Source organism: Helicoverpa armigera, chromosome 12, assembly GCF_030705265.1.
Source record: "Helicoverpa armigera isolate CAAS_96S chromosome 12, ASM3070526v1, whole genome shotgun sequence".
NCBI classification, from domain to species: Eukaryota; Metazoa; Arthropoda; class Insecta; order Lepidoptera; family Noctuidae; genus Helicoverpa; species Helicoverpa armigera.
This window is the reverse complement of record NC_087131.1, coordinates 390,626-415,104: the sequence shown is the minus strand read 5'-3', so window position 1 is coordinate 415,104 and position 24,479 is coordinate 390,626. Positions and strand designations below refer to the sequence as shown.

Below are 24,479 nucleotides of genomic sequence, written 5' to 3'. Positions count from 1 at the left end.
AGACAGACAAACAACTGGCACTCATCAACATAATCTGGAAATCAAACGACTCGGAGCCATTTTAATCCCTCTGCTTTTAATCAAGGGACGCTATTGTCAGCTAAATTGTGTGAGATGCTTAATCGCGAGCCTCCATATTCGGGATTGTTCGGAAACTTTCGGATTTATAACTAAGCTCTTTGAAACTAGAAGGTTTAGATGAGAATAATGATATGGAGTCTTAAGTAGTGAGGATTTTCGTTCAGATGTGACGAAACTTTCAAGTAGAGAGGATGTGTTTAAGGGTGTCTTATGTGACTTAACTGTACCTTTGATGTGCTCGGAGCTCGTAAAGTGGGGATTAATTTTTGGGATTCTACCTGTCATATATTTTTAATATGAAGGAAGCACTTTGATGCACTTATAAGGATTAGGTGAATTTAAAGCGTCTTTGATTTCATAAGGAGGGGTTTAATTTGTCTATACATATACCTATAAGTTTAAATATATTGTAAAATGAAAACTCTATATTCCTTTGTATATTTTTACCATATCTCAATAGGATTGTCAAGTGCTCAAAGTTCTTTATTAGAAATTTCTCTTGCCTACAGCTCAGTAAACTAACATTTATACTATAGAAATTTATTTCTATAGTATAAATGTATTGTCATTACAGGTATCGATGCAACATTTCAAGTCTAGAGGAAATTACTAGTTAAACAATTGTAAGTATAGAGGAAATAAAGCATACAAAAGTTCCCCACAAACTAACCAACTAACAAGACAAGTTAAATAAAATAGCTTGTAAGAAGCTGCAGCACAGTTTAAGTACTTCATGTAAGAGCTTTAAAGTAATTGTTTCATGATAATACTTCCTGGTGACTTTAATGTAAAATGTTCCAAAATTTACATAAAACTCACCGATCCACTCCGCAACTTGTACGAATTATTCCCCGTACTTAATTTACTTTAATAAGCTTGAAATATTTTTAATTAATTTGCCAAAGGTCTTAGCACTTTGTAAGATGGGAACTGAGAAAATTAATTCAGAATATTCGTAAGATTTCAAAGTTTCAAAATACGATGTACATCGCGCGAAGTTTTACGAAGTTGATACGGGGATATCCGAAGTCGGCCGAAGTGTACCGAATCGGAATATCGGAAAACGATGAACGTCGCGGCCCGACGCCTGAGACAAGCGATTAAGTTTTAAAAGATGGCCACGAAATGCGGGCCCGCATTGTTCTGGACCATTTGCTTGAAAAAACAAGAGGGAATCCCGAGGTGTGAACATTTTTGCTAGAAAATTATACTTTTTATTTTGCAGAAATTACGTAAAGTGTGGGAGGAGTCAGATCGGATGAATTGAGTGCCAAAATAAATTGCCGATATTTGACGTGCAGTCTGATATTTCCGTTTATCGCAAAAATGTTTTGCTTTAAATTCGAAGAGCTCTTATATTAAATGCTATTCGTTCACGGTTGACTGATCGCAAAACGTCTTACGGGAAAATAGGGAATCCTAACAGAAATGTAATTATTTTTTATTTTATATCGGAAGATAGGAAGGCATTTGAATGTAATAGATTCAAATGCCACTGATTCTTTATTCTGTCCTTTTTTTAAATAGACCTTTTTAGATAAAGTCGGATATTTATTTTTAGAATCAAAGAGACAGCTAGGCTTTTATGTTCCCAATTTACACAATACCATAGACCTACCTCTCTCATTGTTAGTAGTCCATCTATACAAGCTAACACAATCAGCTCATTAGAACCACTTTGTGATGAGTAATCCGGAATGTAGCAATTAGGTCAATGTGGTCTGAGTCTACCTTATAATCTTCTGTAGTAGGTAACTTTGATGTATTCAGATTCTTTGCTCTTCTTCACTCTAAGCGATTTAACGATATGCTATCAAATCTTCATGAAAATCTCCAAGCAACGCCATAATAACAAACGACAATCTTTTGTGTCTATATGTCTGAAACAAAATCGTGCTCCGACCCTGAATATGTTTATATCGCTGTCGAGACGAAAACCACAATCATCTGTCGAACTCAACATAAAAATCTAGCCTTAAAAATTGAGTGGCCTATCAAGATGCAATAACAGAGAAAACTGGCTCGTAAAACTAGACATTGCGAAGTACAGGCAGTTTGTTAGAAGCGACAGATCCGAACTATCGTATCTGTGCCCTTTGCCCTGACTGTGTGAGAACGGCAAATAGCTGGTAATACGCGAACAGAGAAAGGGTGGGCCCCGGCCATTTGATAAAAGTCGCTTTTTATGAACGCCACTGTAACGCCTTAGATAGACCACCAGCGCGTGTACGCTTGATTTACGCGGGATGGGAGGATTCTTTTTTGAATATTGTAATATTTTTTATTTTTTTGTTGTAATTTAGTATAACTTTACAGAATACTTATTGCTTTAAGAAAATAAATACGCATTTGAGTACACTTATTTTCTATATCAGAATAAAAATTCGGGCTAAAATAGTACAAAAAAGTCAAACAAACTACATTTGCCTATACAGACAAAAAAAATCCCACGGACCATTATTTATAGAAACCCTTAACCGTTTAGCAAATCCATCCAGGATTCCAAATCCTAACAGCTAAACCATGTATATTACATTTGATCCTTACTATTTCATTTCTGGCGTTATTCAGTCCACGAACAAGCTTCTTGACAAATAATAGTTGTGTTTATTCGGGCGGCGACTTCATACGCCGGTGACGCGTGACGAATGTCGGCTTTAAGCGGAAAAATCGCTGCTGTCGCTTACATTTTTTATGAAAATACTGCCATAAGGAAAGCCGAGGTTGGCTGCGCTTACTATAGTTCGCTTTATGTGGCTGTAACGCGCGTTATTTATGAACGACATGTGTTCTTAGTATACACATTTGGCTCCGCAAACGGAATAAGATGATAATACGGTAGTCTGTAGTTTGCTACATTTTGGAGCGAATAATTTACCTATAACATTAAGGCCTTGCCCTAAATTTCTGCTAACATAAAGCCTACAAACTTGTGTTCCATCACGTACATTTTTCATCGTTTCGGTAGCCCGCTAAGACAGGGATGATCCTTAATTACAAAAATTCAATTTTCATGCAAAACAGTGGCCGAGCTCAAGTGATTAAAAAATATCCTGCCGTGAGACCGATGGCCGAAGAAAGTTGAGAGTACTTTATAAAATTTGATTACTGAAGATGCAAAAATGGTAAACGAACCAACCAACGATGTTAAGATAAAAATAAAATTCATAATTTTCAGGTATTACTGTTTAGGTTTTAGGTAATCACCTCTTATGTCGTACACAGCTAAAAGAGTTTCCTTACATGTTTTTTAACGCAGTAATTTAAGCCATTTCAGACTTTCTATTCCTAGTGAACGCCTGTTTAGCGTTTAAGATTCACATAGGAGTAATACAACCAAAATATTGCCTTTAAACCTGCAAACAAAACATTATCGAAAGAAAACCTAAACCTTTTTAATGCTATAAATCTAATTAGCGAAAAAGATAAATAGGTTCGCATATATGTAGGCGGAACCGCGGCAACAGTAGCGATGGCAGCTATCTATCTGAGGACACCACCGTCCGTCAGGCCGGCCGAGTCTGACAGGCCATCGCTCTCCAGCCTAAGGCACGCTCATCGAATATTCTGGAACACTTAGCCTTGCTTCCTAGGGTTAGGAAAATAGTCAGTATGTTTTTCTAGGTCAACGGATTTGGGGATATTGGGTTTGGAGGTGGGAGTGTTCTTTTAATTAAAGAAAGCTTCCTAAATAAATTGCTGAAAATATTTGAAGTCAGTTTAAGCAGATTTTTTAAGAATATATTTATGGTAATGTAAGTATTTGGTTAGTTCAAATTAACTTTAGATCTCATTATGGACTTTCGATTCTTACATCCTAAAGGTAATTTCGAGGACTTCATAAATAAACCTTATAAAACAGTTAGTTCATAATATTTTCACCAGCCTAACAAATATGAAGGAGCAACATCAGACCGGGAGTTCCTAAAATATAGCAGTCATATATTTAGTGTTAGTGTCGTCAGAGACGCTACTCAAATGTGTGGTGTTACCTATCACGACTCAAGTGTAGACAGTCTCAAGTGAACTGAAACTGTTATTTATGACTATGATATCATGGTACATGACTTGCTCAAAGTGTAAAAATGGGGCTTATGATCTCTAAATAAGAAATTGATGCGGTATTTCTACTGTTCATGAATTGATGGCACTGAAGAAAGGTGATTATTACTGATTATCCATGAATTCTGCTTATGAGTTAAATATTGATTTTGCCTTAGAGTGAAAACCTCGTAAGTGTCAACTTTACAGGAGGAAGATAAGTGTAGCATGTTTTTTGCGATATTATCTTTCTAAAAACGTAATTAAAGACGAATATATGGAGATTTATATTACCTAGTTTAAAAATAAACCCCAGGTCCACTGTTCCTCAAAAGAAGCTCGTGTATGAATAACTAAGATTACTGTAAGTGGAACATTCGAGAACGGCATCAATCCATCTGAGGGCGCCGGCCAGCCTTGCCTGACAGGTGATCACTCTCCACGGGTCCGTCGGTCACAAGATACTGGCGAGTAGGTAATAGAGGTTATTTAAGGTTAATAAGGTTTTTTTGAAAAACAAAAAAACCAATAAAAGTTGAGTCAATTTAAAAAAATACAATTTCAAGTTGATTTTAGAATACAAACTTAGTCTCGTAATTACTACACAAATCAAAGAATATTCATTAAGTACCATTCAGTATAGCAATGCAGCCAACCTTTTGGGCACGGAATCGCTGACAGCGATGAATTTTTTTTAAACATAGTTTAAATTTTTCCTTTTTACTTTTAAATAGCAGTAGATTGTTTAAATACAATAACGAAAAATAAATAAATCTATTCATATCAAGCCATTTATGAAAAGTGCCACCATCATTAAATGATCATGTAAACATCGTACGTTTCACGACAAGACACAAAACAACATAAAAACAATGATACATCAAAACAGACAAAAGACATACGTTTAGGGAAACAAAAACAAAATTCCCGACGTGCAAACGGTTTAAAACAAAACAACCGCACATTACGCATGCTAGCCAGGATCGCACGTCGGCATACCGAAAATCTTGAAACTTCGCTACAAACGAATGCCGGAAAACTAAAGGCTGTTACAGAAGCTTGTAGCAGTGAAGTAGCAGAGAAACGGCTATTGTTGTACCAGTGTATGCTTGGAGTTACTTTTGGGCCAAAATCCAGTGGCGGCTGTGCTAGAACTTCATTGTTTTACAAAGCCTGTATGAGCTTACATCTTGTAATAGATATAAAGACTAGCTGATTCCCGCAGCTTTCTGAGAGCCTTCACGGAATAACTTCTTGTAACCACATAGAATGCAGCCCATGCCACTTCTAGATTCAATAGCTTTCTATTGGTAAAACAATTTTGTAAATTACCAAGATCAAGGTTCAGAAATTACCAAGTTGCGGACTGCCTCGTTGCCTATAAAGCCTTTATATTTTAGAATAGAAGTATTAACTATTATACAGTTTTTAAAAGACATAATATCACTAAATAACGAAGATCTGGCAGCTGGCTCTGGGTACATGTGGAATGGTTCAATCCGTCGGGACGCTCGTGATGTAGGGGACACACGAGAAATGGAAATTACTATTGAAATTGTTGAGCGAAGACGTATTGGAATCGAGCGGGGAAATTTACTGATAGTTGAAAATTTTCCAATGCAGAAATGTTTTAATCTAGAGCTACATTTTAAGCTGGATTTATACAAGCAGTTGTTTTCAATGAAATAGTGTTTTCAATCTCAAAAGTGATTATCAAGAAGCCTGATTTATGAAAATAACTTATTATTTTTAAGTGCCCACGCGTCTGACTTTTTTGTAACGTTAAATATGTTTTTGAATGTAATCCGCCAGTCATTGCTTAACCATTAATTTAGAAAAATATTTTTGTTCTTACAACAAGACTATGAGTGGGCGTCAGTACTTCAGTCTAAATTAGGCTCTACTTTATTTCGCAATTCTTTAATAAGCCTCTAGAACGGTAAATACAACAAACTCCAAAATACATCTCGTCATAATTTTTTATTCATCCCAAACTGATACGTACAAAATAATATTTGGAAAGAACCGTATTACCTGTCAAAACTTCTAACAAATATGACGCAGGTAAACTCGCTGTCAGTTCATACCTTACATGCCAGCTACACACGAAACTTGGCTGGCAACCACAATGATAAGTTAAACGGATTGTTGCGCCCCTCGTGTGTGTCTGTCATTAATTCTTGGCGTAATTTCGCCTTCAATTAGCGGTAGGCGGGACATGCCAATAACTCAAGCTCCGACTCCGCTTTAATTAGACAGATGTGAGTAAATGATGGAAGGAAACGTAATACGTTTAACTTGTGTCATATTTAAGGATTTTCTTCAAAGAAGCTATAGCAGCTGATGTTTGTTTCAGTTGGGAAGTTTTCTACTGGTAGGTAATGTTATTTAATGACACCACATACCTAAGTCTTAACACACGCGCAATAAAGGTCGCAGACTAGAGAAGACACAATTAAACTACATAAATTCTAAAGAATTTTCATGATAGTAAGAACACGAAAACATAACCTTCTTGGTAAAAGAATAAAAATACTACGTCACTAGACGTGAAATTTCATCCACCTAGCATTTCACCCTGTACTTTTTTCGTTCATCTTTAATATATCATTGTACCTTATCTTCATTTTGTCCACAACATCGCATTCTCCAATTTGCCGAGAGCAATGATCCCTGTCGTGTGGAACTTGGCAAAAAAGGCCATCGCTCCCCGACAGCTGACACGTCAAAATGAAAGTGTCATAAAATGTACCGTGTCACACGAGTAACAATATATCTTTTGGAATTTCCCCTCAGATACAGCAGCGTATAGATAAAGACGTACCTCGCTCACACATGGCGCAGGCCCAACTCCCCCGTCAATCCTCATTCCGCCCAACTACTTGCAACGATACTATTTAATAATTTCCTATTTCCAAATAATGTACAATAAATAGGACATTTTTCCGCATTTCCCCCGTTATTGTGAGCAACAAAGGATCTTTGACGTTCCTCTATGCTATTGTTATTTCGATAACACACGTATTTCGTTTCCACGTAATGCGTATTATTGTTAAGATTCGTTCGCGTGAAAGTAATTTGTTAAAGCTATGGGGGTAAATGATCAATTTGTAGGGGACGGAAATATTATTAAAATATATTGGATCAATTCAATGGTTGCTTTATCAGAATCAATTGCAGAGAGTAGTCTCAAATTGGTTCCTCGGGGAGTGCCAATTAATTCGCAATGTGCTGTACTCATTTTCTGTTAAATACGTCGTCTTTACACCTCCGGCATATTTTTACCCGACTGCCAAAGAAGGAGGGTAATGTTTTTCGAGTGTATGTAAGTATGTATGTATGTCTGTTCCTTTGTGACCTCCTGTAGCCTAAACGGCTTGATGGATTTTGATGTATGAGGTATCGTTAGATTTGTCTTGATTACGGGAGTGTCATAGGATACATTTTATCCTAAAAGTCCCACGGGATATTTTTTCTAAATTTCCCTTTAAAAAAATATGTATGCGGTATCATTAGATTCATTTCAATCACGGGAGTAATTAATATAGGATACGTTTTTTCTCAAAATTCCCACGGGAACATGTTAATTCTGCGTCAACGCAAAGCAACTCATGCGTTAGCAAGCAAAAAGCGATTCTTTTGGCGATACAATCACGTCGTCTTGATCAAATGCATGAACGTCGTCTTGATCGTCTTGAACGTCGCATTGGCGGTAAATTTATGTTGCGGAGTAACATCACTCGTAATCTAAAGCCAAATGTCGTCGAAATAATTTAAAATGGTACTTATATATACATAGTCTTCTACATCTACAACATTTTCGTTAAATAAAAACAGCTAAAAAGTTATAAATAAAAGAATTATTATTAAAAAAACAAAATACCCGACTGCACACTAAAAAAAGAGTAAAACAAGCCCCACAATAATATTGATCAATACAACTTTACTGAATATAATTTATAAATATTGATGGAAAGCATCGCAGGCGGGGACCACCTTGACCGCCACCAACGAAAATTCTGCTAAATAGTGCACAACCGAAATGACTATAAATAAGCCTCTGTTGGTCCCCGCCTGCGATGCTTTCCATCAATATTTATAAATTATATTCAGTAAAGTTGTATTGATCAATATTATTGTGGGGCTTGTTTTACTCTTTTTTTAGTGTGCAGTCGGGTATTTTGTTTTTTTAATAATAATTCTTTTTTAACACATTATTCACAGTAACGAAGCGCTGCCAGTTTGTATACATTTCATTAGAATAATACAGTGAGTCATCTACATAAGCTCCCGCCACACTCGCAGTGACGAGACGCTTAGCACGGAATAACAGACGAATAACAATTAATCATAAAAGCTGACACTCGATTTAGCACTTCAAAATGAAATACGAGATGTAACAAGCCGTCAATCAAGCGAGTCCACAGCCCGCGCGGGCGGCTCAACCGCCAACCAAATAAAAACCTTTTAGCTGATTTTCAAATTAACGTGCTACTACCGAAAACCCATTTGCTATGTAAAGAAAAAAACCTTTACAAAATGTCAAGAACCCTAAAGTGTATAAAAAATCCGCCCACCAGGAGAGGTACTCGGCGGTAAATCTTATTATTAGCAATAATCGTGGCATTGTGGCTCGTGGCTCCACAATGGAGGCCCGTTATAATGGACTGGCGCACAATAGGCCTGGCCAGTCCTTTTTACCGGGATTGTGGACTAACTCTGTGTACAGACAGAATTTAAAGCAATCGCATCAAAGAATTATGGGCCAATACGTATTGTGTCTAGTTTGTGCTTTACTTTATTAGTCTAGTCTAGTAAAGGTTTTGGCCAATATATGTTTTAGTGGATATACGTGCGCATATTACTTAATGAAAATTTAAGTTTTTACAAAGTCTAGACTAGGTAATTTACTAAACAAAAAAGATTGCGTCGGAGTGGTACATTTTTATGAAAAAAAATGATAGCTTGATATAAACTGAAAATTAAAGTGAAACGTTTCAGTAAAAATATTTGGCAAAATGGCAAAACGTGTATAAAAATAAAAATATACCTCTATATTTGTACATTTATAATTACTGAGTTAATTAAGTTATTTTTAACGTATTCGTTTTATTCAAAAAGTGCTATAAAATGGTTTTTTTATATTTTTCTCTGGATGTCTTTTTAAAACCATCTAATTAGTGTTTATAAAAATATGGCATTCATTAGACATTCTCTAATGAATCTTGGAAATGTTTTATTCATTTTAGCTAAGCTAGCTGACCGAATTATTTATTGGGTCAAGGCTCGGTTCTATTTCAAATTGATGGTTCAAACTAACCTTTGATGTTAAAATTCGATTAAAGCTAACTTGTTTTATCAAATTGTCACTAGGAGACTTCCGGGTCACTTTTAAGATGAAAGGGTATCTCACTTTAAACAGATTTTGCACATATTTTATTTATTCCGTGGATCTTGTTATTGCTGGAAATGAATGCAAAAAATGTGATTCTGTATTTTAATAAAAAGTTTTTAAGTTAGTTAAGCGAAACTATTTTATAGATGCCAAACTAAACACATTATAAAAACACACACATACCATCACATTATAAAGTACACGTGTTTTCCTCAATCTATTTTCAGAAAGTGGAAGTCACTATAAACTGTTAATACTATTTATTTCATAACATCATAACCCAATTAAAAAGTAATATTAAGAACGAAGCAGGCTTCCAAAACCCGCGTTAATTTACAAGCGTGAGCCGACATTATCTGAAGTCATAAATCAAAGTGACGTTATGACGTAACACCTTTGCTTGCCTACTCTTTTTGTGTACGTTGGTAAGAAAAGTAATCTCAGAGGTCCGCCATAATAGTTGACTTAGGATAAAGAAGCAAGTGTGTTGGTTTTTTAAGCAAATGGGTAAGGTACTTGGTTAAGACTTAGGTGCTTGATATTTATATACTCACTTTGGATTGAGAGCAAGAATGCTGTAAAGAAGTATTTTGGGCATAATTATGTAAAAATTGTTTTAAATGGAATTTTTAACAACAAAAACATTGTATTTTAGGTTCACATAGGTATGTGTCTGAAAAGGGACTGTAATACAATATTAATTAATTCTATAGACGTGATACTAATTTTAGATTTGTACAGATAGGAACCGAAATAAACTTCAATACCATCCCTCAAGAACACACATCTATCTCACACAAATAAATTGGCAACTGTAATTATATGACTTCAACAAAATAATTGGGCTAGACTCAAGACTTAATTACCAATTCGGGTCGCGATATTTAATTAATTTCGTACAAGCCCCGAGGTTATCAAGTTGGTTACTCAAACAAGAAGTTGCGGTGGCACGACCAGGAAAGGACCAATTCCTAAAATCCTCTCATATTGAGAAGGATTGAGCATTATCACCATGCTTGCTCAATGGGAGTTATAGTTACTTATTATAACACGAAATCTTCATATATGCTTTGTAGAAATGCTATATACAGTTATACATATTATGTTAACATAACACAAATATATAACATAACACATAAGAGACGTAGTTGGTATGATAACGAAGGCTTAACATGCTGCGAGACAGTCGCGTGCTGAGCCGAGCGTCAGCTAGAAACGATAGTCACTGCTGACGTCGCGAGAGCGAAGCTTACTGAGATACAATGCTGACTTGGAATAGAAAGACAGACAAGAAAATGTATTGTACACTAGATTATTATGAAACTAAGTTGTCGGTTGGTTTGTTGAACTTGGGAAATAACTGAATGGCTTTGTGTGTAATGTGCAAAAATTAGCGAGGCCAATAAATAAACGACAAGCTGATACCCCATGGAACGCCGGGTTAAGTTACTAATTTGTTTCATAAATGTGTATGTACAAAGTCGGAATGAAACGAACCAAAAATAACGATCAAAAATATTTTTTGTACGCGATGAAAACATTGACAATTTTCGTTTTTCCAACCAACACGTTACTGGCTAATAAACATCGACACAGAAGTTCACAATCGTTTTCACACCGCGCACAAACAGTAATGAAGAAATTAATAGCCATATCAACTGTTTGTGAAATTAAACTTGGCTTTTGAACAACACGACAACACGACGCGGCCTATTCGTTCGTCATTTATTTATTATTTGACAAATTGATGTAATGGCCTTTGTCACTCCCCACATAATAAATTCATACGCAATTAATACTCATACAGAGTTATCAACAAAATAAATGCAATTTTTCGTTTAATATGTAAATTATAGAATAATACGGATTCTGAAACTGCTCGCTATTATCCCTTTATGAAGATTCTCGTTATTGTAATGTATGTAAAATATATTTTTAAATATTGGGTCGCGGTTCGTTATTTTAAATATGTACTCATTAATTTTATAGTCCATATTTTGAAGGAGGAATTTTGCAGAACGTAATCATTAATATTATTTTCATTTCATCACATTGCTTTTATGAAAAACCTGATTCCTTAAATATTTTTTTTAACAATGAAGTTTTGAGACGTCTCCACGCGTTTCCCTGTTCGTATTGTTGTCTCCACATATTCTTGCGCGATATATTTACTGGTAGTTAGTAACACATCATAAATTCCGAGTGTAATCGAGTCGGTACAGCCAGCCCATTGAGCAATGAGCGAGCACGTCAAGATTACCTGCCGTTAATTATAGAGAGACTCAGTGATCGCGCGGCTTTTGTTTAGTACCGATAATGGAGACAGCCTTCCGATCTTAAGAGACAATAGCTTAAGATGTTGGCATTTGTGTGGATTGAACCGTGGACGAAAAGTGGATGTTAAATCTTTGAAGAGCTATTTTGCGTCGTATTTCGCTTTTAACATAGCAAGCTGCATACATAGCAAGTTGTTTCTTGTAGGTTCAAGTACCTGGATATAATATAGAGTATGTAACTGGAGTGTAGACTAGCTTCTCAACAGCGAAATAATTTTTCAAATCGATTCAGTATTTCTGAGCCTTAAAGGAACAAATGAAATATCCTTTAAAATGTATACAATTAAATAATATTCCTATTTAAATATTCTATTTTTATGACCCCTCTAATAATCCTACTCTGAACAAAACTCACGATGAAAGAAACAAAATTGAAAATCATTTTTATAATAGCTTCCCGTTCTCTGTTTCAACCCTGTTTCGCTATTGTCATCAATGCGGTACATTATACCGCCCGCGGCCTGCGGTATTACCGAAGTAAAAGCCGCTATTTTTACCGAAGCAAAAGCAGGTATTTTACGTCGAGTTTGCAGTTATTTGATTTGTCTTATAGGTCTGTGGGTTGTGTGGTTGCGGATTTTAGGACTGAGGCCCGAGATTTCATATATTTGTGTATTTTTCTGATGATACTTTGTGTTTTGGGACAATTTTATATAAATGAATTTGTATGTAGAAGTACATATTATATGTACTTTTATTAATATTTTCTATGAAATATAAACCGATAAAAGATGCAAATTGTGAAAAATATCGACATGACGTTTCCCGTAATTTTGAAATGTGTTTAAAGTTCACAGATTTTTTTTTTCCGAAATTACATTTAGCTACGTCATAATATGTAATTAAATATTTCAGCAACTGCTGAAAATTAAAAAAAAAACACATTATTTTTCTCACATGAACCGTATACCGTGAACATCGTTCACGGTATCTATTAATTTCGCCATTGTCACGGACGCGGTATTTAAACCCTCACTGCGGTATCGGTCGGCATCGCTTCGAGGTGGTATCTCTATACCCGCCTGCGGTTACCGATGTCAGTATCTACGTGATATGTGATACAGGTTCCGATATGACGTACCGCTTTTGAGGGTTAGATTCGTATTGAGTTTTTAAAATTGGAAGTAATCAGAGAGATTGGTGGGTTTGATTGTATTTGGCCTTTTTATTTGTCGGTGTAATTTGAGGATAAGGTACATGATGGTATAAAGTTAGGATTATATATAATGATACAAGAATGGAATTGATTTGTTAGAAGTGGTTTCAAAATCAACTGACGTAACTATTGTTCAGCACATTTGCAACAAACTCTAAGGCGATGTTACTGCGATGCTAATATGATAGTCTACGGTGATGGACAGAAGAATGATGTCCATTCCAGTATGCATGAACGACCAATCGAAGCTCAACTAGACTGACACTGTCAATCACATTCCTTTGCAATCAGTAGATGATTTATGACTCAATTTTATTTCATGCAGAAGAATCCCAAAGATCTTTATTTGAAGGTATCTCTGTATATAATTACATATTGGTACATACAAAGTTCGTTTTACCCAAGGGATGTAAAAGGTGTTTCTACAATAAGCCCACATTTCATCAGTCTGAACCATGCTTGCCCATGTCATAAGTAACGCTTACCCATCAAATCCATGTACTTTCGGCTTTTACATGGAAAACCCCAATTACCAACTCGACCCGGATTTTAACAAAATAATTCTGAATAGTCCTGGTGGATGTTGCTGAAGTTAATGCTTTTTGAGATGTGGTAGGTTTCGTACCTAGTAAATGAAAAAATGCTTTCAAATAAGTAGAAGCATGTACTTAGATAGTTTAATTTCAGTGTCAGGCAGTGAAGAAAATTATAGGAGATTCAAAGAAGATGTTGTAGTATATGGTATTAGTTATTAGATTTTGTGGTAAAATAAAACATAATTAAAAACCTGTAGGTATCTCAAAACCCCCACGGACCAGTGGGCAGTGGAATAACGATTAAGTAAATATTCAAACCTTAATTCATAACAAAGATATCAGAATGAAACAGGAACGTAGAAACAAAACAATATTGTATAGGTAAACTTTTGTCATGACCAGTCCAAGTAATTTTAAAACCAAACAGATCAGCCTAACTTTGATATCAAACGTAAAGAGAATCCAGCTTCACAACACAAACTAGCTCTCTGTAACAAACTAATCATATGAGAATTAGTAATTAACTGAGCACGGTTAATTAAGATAATTATGTGTACATAGCTAATTAGTGCTGCGAGAATGTAATTGCACGTATCTTAAGGTAGGTAAGATATTAAATATGAGTATTAAAATTAATGAAGCTGTAATTATATTTATTTTGTAATTATTTGTAATTTATGAAATGTTTTGAGATTCATATTTTGTTGGTAGGTTTTTAATTGTATTACTTTTGCCTACGTCCTACCTTTTTGTGATTTCTTTATTATAATTATTTATTAGCGGTTTTCCCACGATCTCACCAGCGTTTCTTGGGAACTACTCCCTGAACCGAGATGAAATATAGCCTACTAGCTTTTGCCCGCGACTTCGTTCGCATGATATAGTGACTTCCGGCATATTTTTGGTTTGACCAATAGATGGCGCTATATGTCCGGAATATTTTTTTTTATATATTTTTTTTGAAATAAAATCTATCCTATGTCTTTTCTCAAGTTCCAAACTATGTCTGTACCAAATTTCACACAAATCGGTTCAGTAGTTTAGGCGTGAAGAAAAGACAGACAGACAGACAGAGTTACTTTCACATTTATAATATTAGTTAGGATGTTACTCGGGAAGAGTGAATTAAATTAAAATAGATTATTTTCCTATTTAAAGAATATACAGAGATAAAAATAAAATATCGCTGTATATTTTAGAAGGTTGCATTGTATACAACAAACAATTGCGGGGTTTGATCGAAGGCTTATTTTTAATTAGATTTGTGGTCAAACAAACCCTTTGATAAGGGTTGAGAGGAAACTCAGGATATTCTCATCAGAGCTGTTTGCTTCCGTGATTGATGCCGAACGAGTTATTGATTATATTTAAAAAAGGGATAGCCATTGATTATCACCTGTTCTTGATTGATTATGATGTTGACTTTGCTTTTTAATAATAAAATCAATTTATAATCTATTTTAACACTGATTTCGATTCGGTGTATCCGCGTAAACTACAACTAACGCTTTTTGTCATTCATTCACTCTTTCAACTGGAAGATGGCAGTGTGGCTCGGTTTATTGTGTCGGAGAAGAAATATTTCAATAACATTCATGAATATTTGCCTACATCAAACATTCACATCATTGCATTACAGACATTAATATGAACACAAATTAGGGATAACATAAACTGAACATTCCAACCCTGCCTTTTCATGCCAATTTGCTTCTCATATTCGTGGCATACATCTCATATCGTACCCTTATTACAGCCAATCAAATAACAGGACTTGATGACGTAACGAGTCCTTACGCCTAATCCAATACAACGGGCCGATCCAACATGGCCGCTGTAACCACATCAATTGTTCATTCGGACGCTGCTCCTAAACAAATTAATACCTAATTGCTTCAGTACTCGAGAACCCGGCTTCAATAGAACCCAATTATGCCAGCATCCACACCAATAGGGGACTTTCAAAAGAAACTGGAGATTTGAAAATGTATTTTTCTTTGATTAAATCGAGGAGGTACTCGGACAAGCCTGATTTTGTTAGTGTTAAGTGTACGGAACCAGCTTGTTAATGTTACGTAATGCAATTAACTGGTCGGATTAAATTAGTTTTGTGAAGCGGAATTGTATACGGAATTCCTTTCCGATACCGGCTACTTGTGAGTGTGAAAAACCTTCCTCTCTTAGTACCAAACAAAGGAAGAAAATAACATTGAGGAACGTTAATTATTTAATGTCTTCAAGCCTCGTGTCTACGAGTACATTGAAGGCAAACCTTTATCGCGGCATGAAAATGCTATCAATGACCACTGCAGTACTGCCAAAACTAATTAAATTCTACAGTAACATCCACCTGGGTTCATACCACGACCTAAAGCAAGCACTTCTCATAAATCATAAGTTAAATGTTCGCAAATATCCCGAACACGAAGATAAATTACCAAAGGAATGTTCCACGTACAAGTTGCACATGCGAGAACGTGAGGCTTCTTCGCACTTAGTACAAGCTCCCCAACATATTAACAATTTATTAACTCGACCGCCGAACTTCGCCAGTATTGAACTGGTATTAACTTGGAGCATTTAACTAGCTGGAACTGCCATAAGCACTTTCTCTGGCAAAGTGTCTGCTAATTTTGAGATAGCTAACTCATACATTTCCGCTTAGTGCCATCACACCCCTAGTTTTAACTCGCCCGATTCATACACCTATAATATATGCATGCCTGGTAGGTTAAAAAGTACAGACACTAAAACAAGCGAGATAAAACTGAGAATGAGATGGCACAAATCCACATTTTCGATCGATTTCGGCACAAACTCAACATACCGACAATCAAAAGCCTTGATACACACACACACGCGCGGTCTTGTATTTTTTCTAAAGGGGAAGCTATGGCAATGGCGACTCCTGTTGGTTAAATGCTCTAAGAATCTTAACATAAATGTCTGTGGAGTCCTTAAGCTTTGCTCGGAAATAGTTATTTATTTGTGTATCACAGTTTGTGGGTCCGAACTAATAGGTGCTGAGAGACTGCGGATAGTTTACCGCTAAATGTGTTATTGAACATGCTCTGTGTAATTACACTGGTCTTATAGCTGTGTGTATTGGACTAAAGGCAATCCCGTTTACGAATAGTAACAGGTATAACTTCTCTTTGAGGAATTCATATTCATATGTCAATTTCAATATCACGTACATGAATATCTAAAGCGCTGAGTCTGTTTTAGTCTATAGCCTTCCTCGATATACCTATGTGCTAACATTTTTTTTACAAATCTGTTCCTAGTAAACATCCCTGAGATTATCGTCTTCAAACAAACACATTTAAAAGCGTTTGGCTTTATAATGATTGCATATAAAAAAGTTATCAAAATATACAAGCTCTAGGCCTAAACTCCAAATTGTAATCAAAGAAGAACAATTTTGGATCGTTACGCAAATAAAATGGTTCGGCAACATTTGGTATTTGCAGCTAATCTCCGTCCGATTGCCACTTTATTGGTGTTTAATACAAACGAATTAATTCCGCCGACATTTCATTTATTTTGATTGATTCAGTCTTTATTGAACTTATATTTCAATCGCGCGGTGATTTGATGCGTGGACTGCATTAGAATATTACTATTCAGATCCTATAATAGGATTGGATTTATTGATTTGATACAATAAAGCTAATGCTGCTAACACAAAATCTAAGTTGGATTTAGTATACCGCTAAATACAATTTCATTTATTAAGTAGTATTTTACATAGCTTTTGCTTGCGCTCTCGTCCACGTGGACTTACGATATATCCAATTCCCGTTCTATTGTTCAAAAGTTCTAGTAAGAGGCAAAACCAAACAATACAATTTAAACTATGAAAATCAGTCCAGCAGTTCTTGCCTACAAGTGTTTGAACAAACACATTGTTTTAATATACAGGTATATACAGAATAGTACCTACTTAATGGGTATTTGTAGAATCAGACAATTAATTGCATGACAAAGCGAAACCATTAGTCCATAAGTTCGACAGACAAAACGGCGATCTCTAGCCGACCTTACGGCTAAGAAATAGTTTAACTTTAATAATGACGTTAGTGATCGGGTTAGTCTATTAATGACCGTTATTAGGACGATCCAGTTTATCACTTTGTAACTCCAAGTTCGGTAACTTTAGATATCATAATTACTTTGATGACCTTTCGCGTATTTTGGCGAAACTGCCTACTTGTGATGAAAGGGGTTAGCGGTGTGAGATGAATTTAGATTGCTGTCAATCTATTTAAATTGCTAAAGAAATCTGATAAGATTATACTTTTAAAGGAAAAGTTTGGCTTTTGAGAGCTCACAATTTGTAATGTTACTGATTTCACTGTGGGAGTGTGTTTTATGACAATTGCTAATATTATTGGATCTCTATTCTTCTAATCATGTGGATTGCAGATTTAGGCCGGTCAGATAGTTAGGTAAATCATCATCATCATCTCAGCCATAGGACGTCCACTGCTGAACATAGGCCTCCCCCTTTGATCTCCACAGATACCTGTTGGAAGCGACCTGCATCCAGCGTCTTCCGGCGACCTTTATAAGGTCGTCTGTCCACCTCGTTGGTGGACGTCCTACGCTGCGCTTGCTAGTCCGTGGTCTCCACTCCAGCACTTTTCGGCCCCATCTGCCATCTGCTCTGCGAGCAATATGGCCTGCCCATTGCCACTTCAACTTGCTAATCCGGTGGGCTATATCGGTCACTTTGGTTCGTCTACGGATCTCCTCGTTTCGGATTCGATCACGTAGAGAAACACCGAGCATAGCCCTCTCCATAGCTCGTTGAGCGACTTTGAGCTTTGAGATGAGGCCGATAGTGAGAGACCACGTTTCGGTGCCGTAAGTCATCACTGGTAACACACATTGGTTGAAGACTTTCGTCTTGAGGCACTGAGGTATGTCGGACGAAAAGACATTGCGTAGTTTCCCGAACGCTGCCCAGCCGAGTTGGATTCGGCGGTTGACCTCTTTCTCGAAGTTGGACCTACCTAATTGGACTACTTGTCCTAGGTAGATATATGAGTCAACAACTTCGAGTACCGAGCTTCCAACAGAGACTGGGGTGGGCTGAACATGGACATTTGACATAATTTTCGTCTTGTCCATGTTCATTTTCAGGCCCACCCGTTGTGAAACTCGGTCGAGGCCCTCGAGCATCATACTGAGTTCCTCCATCGACTTTGCCATGACTACGATGTCGTCGGCAAACCGAAGGTGAGTGATGTATTCGCCGTTGATGTTGATGCCAAGTCCTTGCCATTCCAGGAGCTTGAAGGCGTCTTCCATTGCGGCGGTAAACAGTTTCGGGGAGATAACGTCCCCCTGTCTTACGCCTCTTCTCAATGGAATCGGCTTCGTGCTATGCTCCTGTACTCGGACCGACATGGTGGCGTTATTATACAAACACTTCAACACCTCGATGTACCGATAGTCAATATGGCATCGCTGGAGTGACTCAAGTACCGCCCATGTTTCCACCGAATCGAAGGCTTTCTCATAGTCCACAAACGCTAAGCATAATGGCAAGTTATACTCCTCGGTCTTCTGTATAACTTGCCGCAGCGTATGGATGTGGTCTATGGTACTAAAGCCTCTTCGGAAACCGGCTTGTTCGGGAGGCTGGAAGTCATCAAGCCTGTGTTCGAGACGGTTCGTGATAACCCTTGAAAACAGCTTATAAACATGGCTTAGAAGTGTGATGGGTCTGTAGTTCTTCAACAGGCAGTTGTCACCTTTTTTGAAGAACAACACCACCCCACCCTGCTCCATGCTTCAGGCGTTTTGCCCTCGGACAGGACGGAGTTAAAGAGCTTCTGGAGGACTTTAAGTACCGGTGTTCCACCCGCTCTCAGAAGCTCTGAAGTGATTCCGTCCTCACCCGGCGCCTTGTTGTTCTTAAGCTGCTTCAGGGCCATCCTAATCTCGTACAGACTGATGTCCGGGATATCTTCGGTATAATGTCGGGACAGCTTGGCTCTTGGATCTCCTGCCAAGCTGTTGACGGGCTTTGCGACCGAAGTGTATAACTGTCCATAGAACCTCTCAATCTCGCCTAAAACCTCTGCCTTGGTCGACGCTATGCTGCCATCCTCCCGTTTCAGCTTAGTCATCTGGCTTTGCCCAATAGACTTGTCCTTTGCGAACACTTTGGAGCCTTGGTTTCGCTGTATGGTCTCTTTAACACGATTCGTATTAAAGAGACGCAGATCGTGTCGCAAGGACTTGGATATTCGTCTATTGAGCTGCCTATATGACTTCGCGTCGTGGGAAGACTGCAACTGTAGCAAGCGTCGTTCAGCCATGAGGTTTAAGGTTTGGTCGGTCAGTTTATGAGGCCTATCTTTACGGCAAGGTCTAAAAACTTAGCCCTACCGTGCGGACAGTTTCCACTAGCCCGTCGTTGATCTCGTCCACTGACACTAAGTTCTCGAGGCAAGCAAAGCGATTAGAGAGCTCGAGTTGAAAGCTTTCCGGGTTTTGAATATGGGACCGAGTAGGTCGGAGCGTAGACTTCATCAGACTGGACCTTTCAAGTTTAACATTGATATTCAGTGAGGCTCTTACGATTCGGTGATCGCTTCCGGTTTTTACCCTGTTGATCACAGAGACATCACTGAATATCCGTCTCTTGTCGGTCATGAAGAAGTCTATCTCGTTTCTCGTGAAACCATCGGGACTCAACCAGGTCCATTTCCTGTGAGGCGGCTTCTGGAAGAAAGAGTTCATCATGAAGAGTTCCTCTTTCTCCAGAAAGTCAGCCAGCCTCTGTCCCCTAGGGTTCCGTTGCCCATATCCAAATTGCCCCACTCTCAACTCATCACCGCTTTTCTTGCCCAACCTAGCGTTAAAATCCCCCATAACAACAGTGAAGTGGGTTTTGGAACTATGTATGGCCCTACTTACGTCCTCATACATAGTCTCCACCTCATCATCGGAGTGTGACGAGGTCGGTGCGTATACCTGAATGACCTTCAGCGAATATCTTTCGGATATTCTGAGTATTAGGTATATCACCCTGTTCGACACACTGTCGATGGTTGTTATGTTGTTTACGAGGGACTTGTGAACGAGAAACCCGACACCACCTTGGGACTTTTGGTCGCCCTCCCGGTAGTAGAGCAAGTTACCAGACTTCAGGGTTACGGTGTCCTCTCCCTCTCTACGGACTTCGCATAACCCTATAATGTCCCAATGTAACTTGCTCAACTCCTCTTCCAGCTCGCAGATCTTTTCGTCAGTCCTCAATGTGCGTATGTTGTGTGTTACCAGGGCCAGTCGTCGTGGGGGTGGGTAGCCGGATCTCTTCCGGAGATTCTTAGCACCCCCTGCTCCGCCGTTACCTTGACCGCTACCCGCGCCAGGGATAGCGGAGCTGCCGGGGACTGGGGGCCTGGTTTCTGTGCTTCTCATTGGGGGGTAAATATTAGTTAGGTAAATATTAGTTATTTATCTGTTAGTTAGCTATCTGCCAAAAACAGGCAGCTTATTACCTACTTCTGCCAGATATTCGTATTCTGTGTATCTTATGCTGTGAAACCAAACGTTAGATAAGTTCTTGGTAGACTATCAGAGGCTTCATCGGTAACCGGTGAAACTGGCCTCTAGGCCTTATTTCCAGTTCACTGTAAACTCTTCAGGAAAAACCCCTGTGACAAAACCGATTTGTGCTCACTTCAGGATAAGCATTACTGGATCTAAACCTTTTTCCTCGAAACACCTAATCCGTCAAAGTGTACCGTGACCCGAGCAGTCGAGGACGATAATTAAAGTAGAATCTGAAATGTGTCTGAAGTAAGATTCTTTCATAGATACTGAACATTTCTTATTTACATTTTTGGTAAAATAAGCAACAAAACGTATGCAGAATTATAGTGACTTCTTCAAAGTGAGAATATAGTCTACATATGTATACGTGTATAGATATAGTTGAAATATAGAATCACTAAGTAGTGGTGACAAAAATATAGCTTTAATTAGCCCTATTAATTATATTAGTAAACCTACTCGATCTGTATTGTTTAGCTCAGTGACATGTAGATTACGAAATGCAACCACAATCTACAAAGTATCCAATCTACATACACAAAAGGAAGACAATAAATTTATCTTAATCGGTCCAGCCGTTTAATAGTTCAATGAACACCTAAGTCCCAGACACCTCGACGAGAATTATTAATATAATAATATTTGTCCTTTTAGCAGACATAATGAACCCTTTTAAAAGATTACATTTGGGGTCAAAGGAATGTCCTTTTAGAAGTACACATAGGTACAATATATTCACTGGTGCGTATATAGTTACAATATTTTCCCCTCCCCATTCTTAGACGAGCGAGCGAAGCATAACGACTTCCATTCATGTCAATTACCTATCAGGTTAACTTAATGTGCGAGTAATATTACAAAGGGAACAAGCAAACAGTGGAGTATCGAATAGAATTCCTTTGATAAAATATTTTTAATGATCCCTACGTATAAGTACCTACGTATATTTACCTTTATAGAAAAGCACTTCGACAAAATATCAATATAATCTGTAACTTGAAACTAAAGTGAATCTGACAAAAATCAATGATTTCTAAATTGGTTTCAGTCTAGAAAATAAACGAGAATGAGAAAAGAAATATCAAATTACCATCATAAAGCCTACGTACTACTTCCGAAGAAAATAAACATTTAGAATCCTTATTCAAATACATAATTAAATTTTAATTTAATAGTTCCTTAATTGTGTAACTGTCTCAGTACTTTATCAAGCCTCGGTTAGCTATTTATTTACAAGGAAAGACGAGGCAACTGCTGACAAATTAAGTTAGTTAACTTTGAATTAAGTTTCGCGATTAATTAGCGTCGACGGTGAAAAATATACCGACAGCGAAATAACGGCCGCTTATTTTATACACGGAAATTTACAACTTTGAATAAGTTTTCTGTCAAAATGCCACTTATCAAGTTAATATAGAGTAATTTATTTATTAAAAGGTAAGGTTTTTTACATGTTGTACAACTTACCGACAGAATCCGTACATCGAAACAACACTGAAACTCCGAGTACAAGCAACTGAGGCCACTTCATCACAAAGTTCTTCAACCAACTCATCTTCACAAACAAAAACAACGACAAAACCAACTCAATTCAAAAAACGTTCCAAATTCTAGAACGGCGCATTTTTCAAAAAGTTTTCGTAATTGGAACGCGTTAGCGGCGGCGGGCACGATGTTCGCTCGGGTTTGATTCGGAGCGGCGATCTAGGGGCAACTGTTCTGACGGGGCCGGCCGTACGGAGGCTGTGTGCTCACTCGACGCATGCGCGACTCTTTCTTCCCTTTTCAGAAAGCGGTGTTTCTAGTTTGAATTATACTGTATTTCCTTTTGACGTTACGCTCGATGCGCCTTTGACTTGGTGCATTCCTTCAAAGGCCGCTGGTTCTACGGTATGGAACAAAAGGTTTTCGGTGTTCCGCAGGGACGTGTCCCCTGTCCCGTCTAATTGTTGTCTTGTGCTCTGAATGCTTCAGATGGAGAAACAATTGTTTCCGATATACTGCGGCTTGAATAATGGGTCTAGTATTTAGAAATAATATTGTAGAATATTTGCTAAATTAAATGTACTGAAGGAACGTGTTTCTGTTGGGTACAAGTTCTATCAAGCGGAGGGTTAATTAATTAACTGTTACTCTCTGAGTGCGCCAGTAAATTGAAGACGTTTTGGCGTACGATACTGAAACTTGGTCTGCATCATCGAGAGAGAAATTCTCGCTTCGTTTGAATTCATAGTCAAGTCCTGATACACTAAGTTCGCGCCAATTAACGCTGCATTTCTGAAGTTAGCCATTTGACGATCCACCTGTGCACATTAGTTAATTGTTGATAAGTGCATTTTTTGACTATTGTAAAGTCAATTGTAGCTATAGCAAACAAAGCTTATTAACAAAATCTGTATGAGCAAATACATACGGATTCAGTAACTTCATGTAAATTATTGGTATCTACTCAGCTGCATTCGGTTTGACTGAAAGCCGACCCTAAAATAGTTAAGAAAGTAAAAATAGTTAGGCTAGGCAGATGACATAAAATATGTATGTGTACATTATTGTACTTCATTTTAATTCAAATGTTTGTGTATGTATTTTCCTTTGTTTCTCTTTAACCAAGAAAGAAGTGGAAACTTCTTTTATTGCTCAAAGAAATTGTTCTTTTGATTACTTTTCTCTTATATTCTATACTCAAAAGGAAATTCCGTAACTCGATAACGTTTGCAGGAAATTATGTATCTAATATCCAAGCAATATATTAACTGACTCAGTAACAGATGTCGCCTCTGTGATTGGTTCAGCTCATAAAAATAAGAATACTACATTATAGACGTTTTTAATTTCCGCTCGCTCACTATTTGTTTGTCAATATTTTTTTAGTTATTTTTCTTCTTGTCTCACACAAGAGTTTTATAATTCTGGCTGATTTTGTAGGTGTTTCTTTTATTTGAAATACTTCAAATAATTTTAATATTCTGTTAAAAGAGGAATTTAATTTTATAAGTTGAGTACAAGTCAGTTCCATCACCACATTTGTAGATACTAAAATAACCGAGGCTGTGGGATTGTTCGAAAGAGTTGCTGAGGCCCTAGCACACGAATGGCTCCAGAAGGAACATTTTAGGTTTTAGTTACTTGAAGTTTAAATGAACTTCAAGTAACAAACTGTACGTCCATCTAGCCTTTTCCCAACTATTTTAGGATCAGTTTCCAGACTAACCGAAATAAAAATTTTTCTAAAACAAACTTTCTGCAAAACACTTTTCCCAACCGTGTAAAATTATACAACACTAACAAAATAAAATTAATGTATTCCAAGTGGAAAAATAAATAAAAAATACTACCTATAGGTACGTGGTTCACTCGTA

At 37.3% G+C, this 24,479-nt stretch overlaps 1 protein-coding gene across 1 annotated transcript in view; it reads right to left on the bottom strand.

Annotated features, from left to right (window-relative positions):
- The window catches only part of LOC110380374 (protein amalgam), a 58,495-nt gene extending 35,645 nt beyond the window's left edge, over positions 1 to 22,850 (bottom strand). The window contains exon 1 of the mRNA XM_049838695.2: positions 22,588 to 22,850. Within this exon, the coding sequence (XP_049694652.1) occupies positions 22,588 to 22,675 (88 nt within the window). The 5' untranslated portion in view covers positions 22,676 to 22,850. The remainder of the gene's footprint in view (positions 1 to 22,587) is intronic.
- Between the last annotated feature and the right edge of the window lie 1,629 nt (positions 22,851 to 24,479).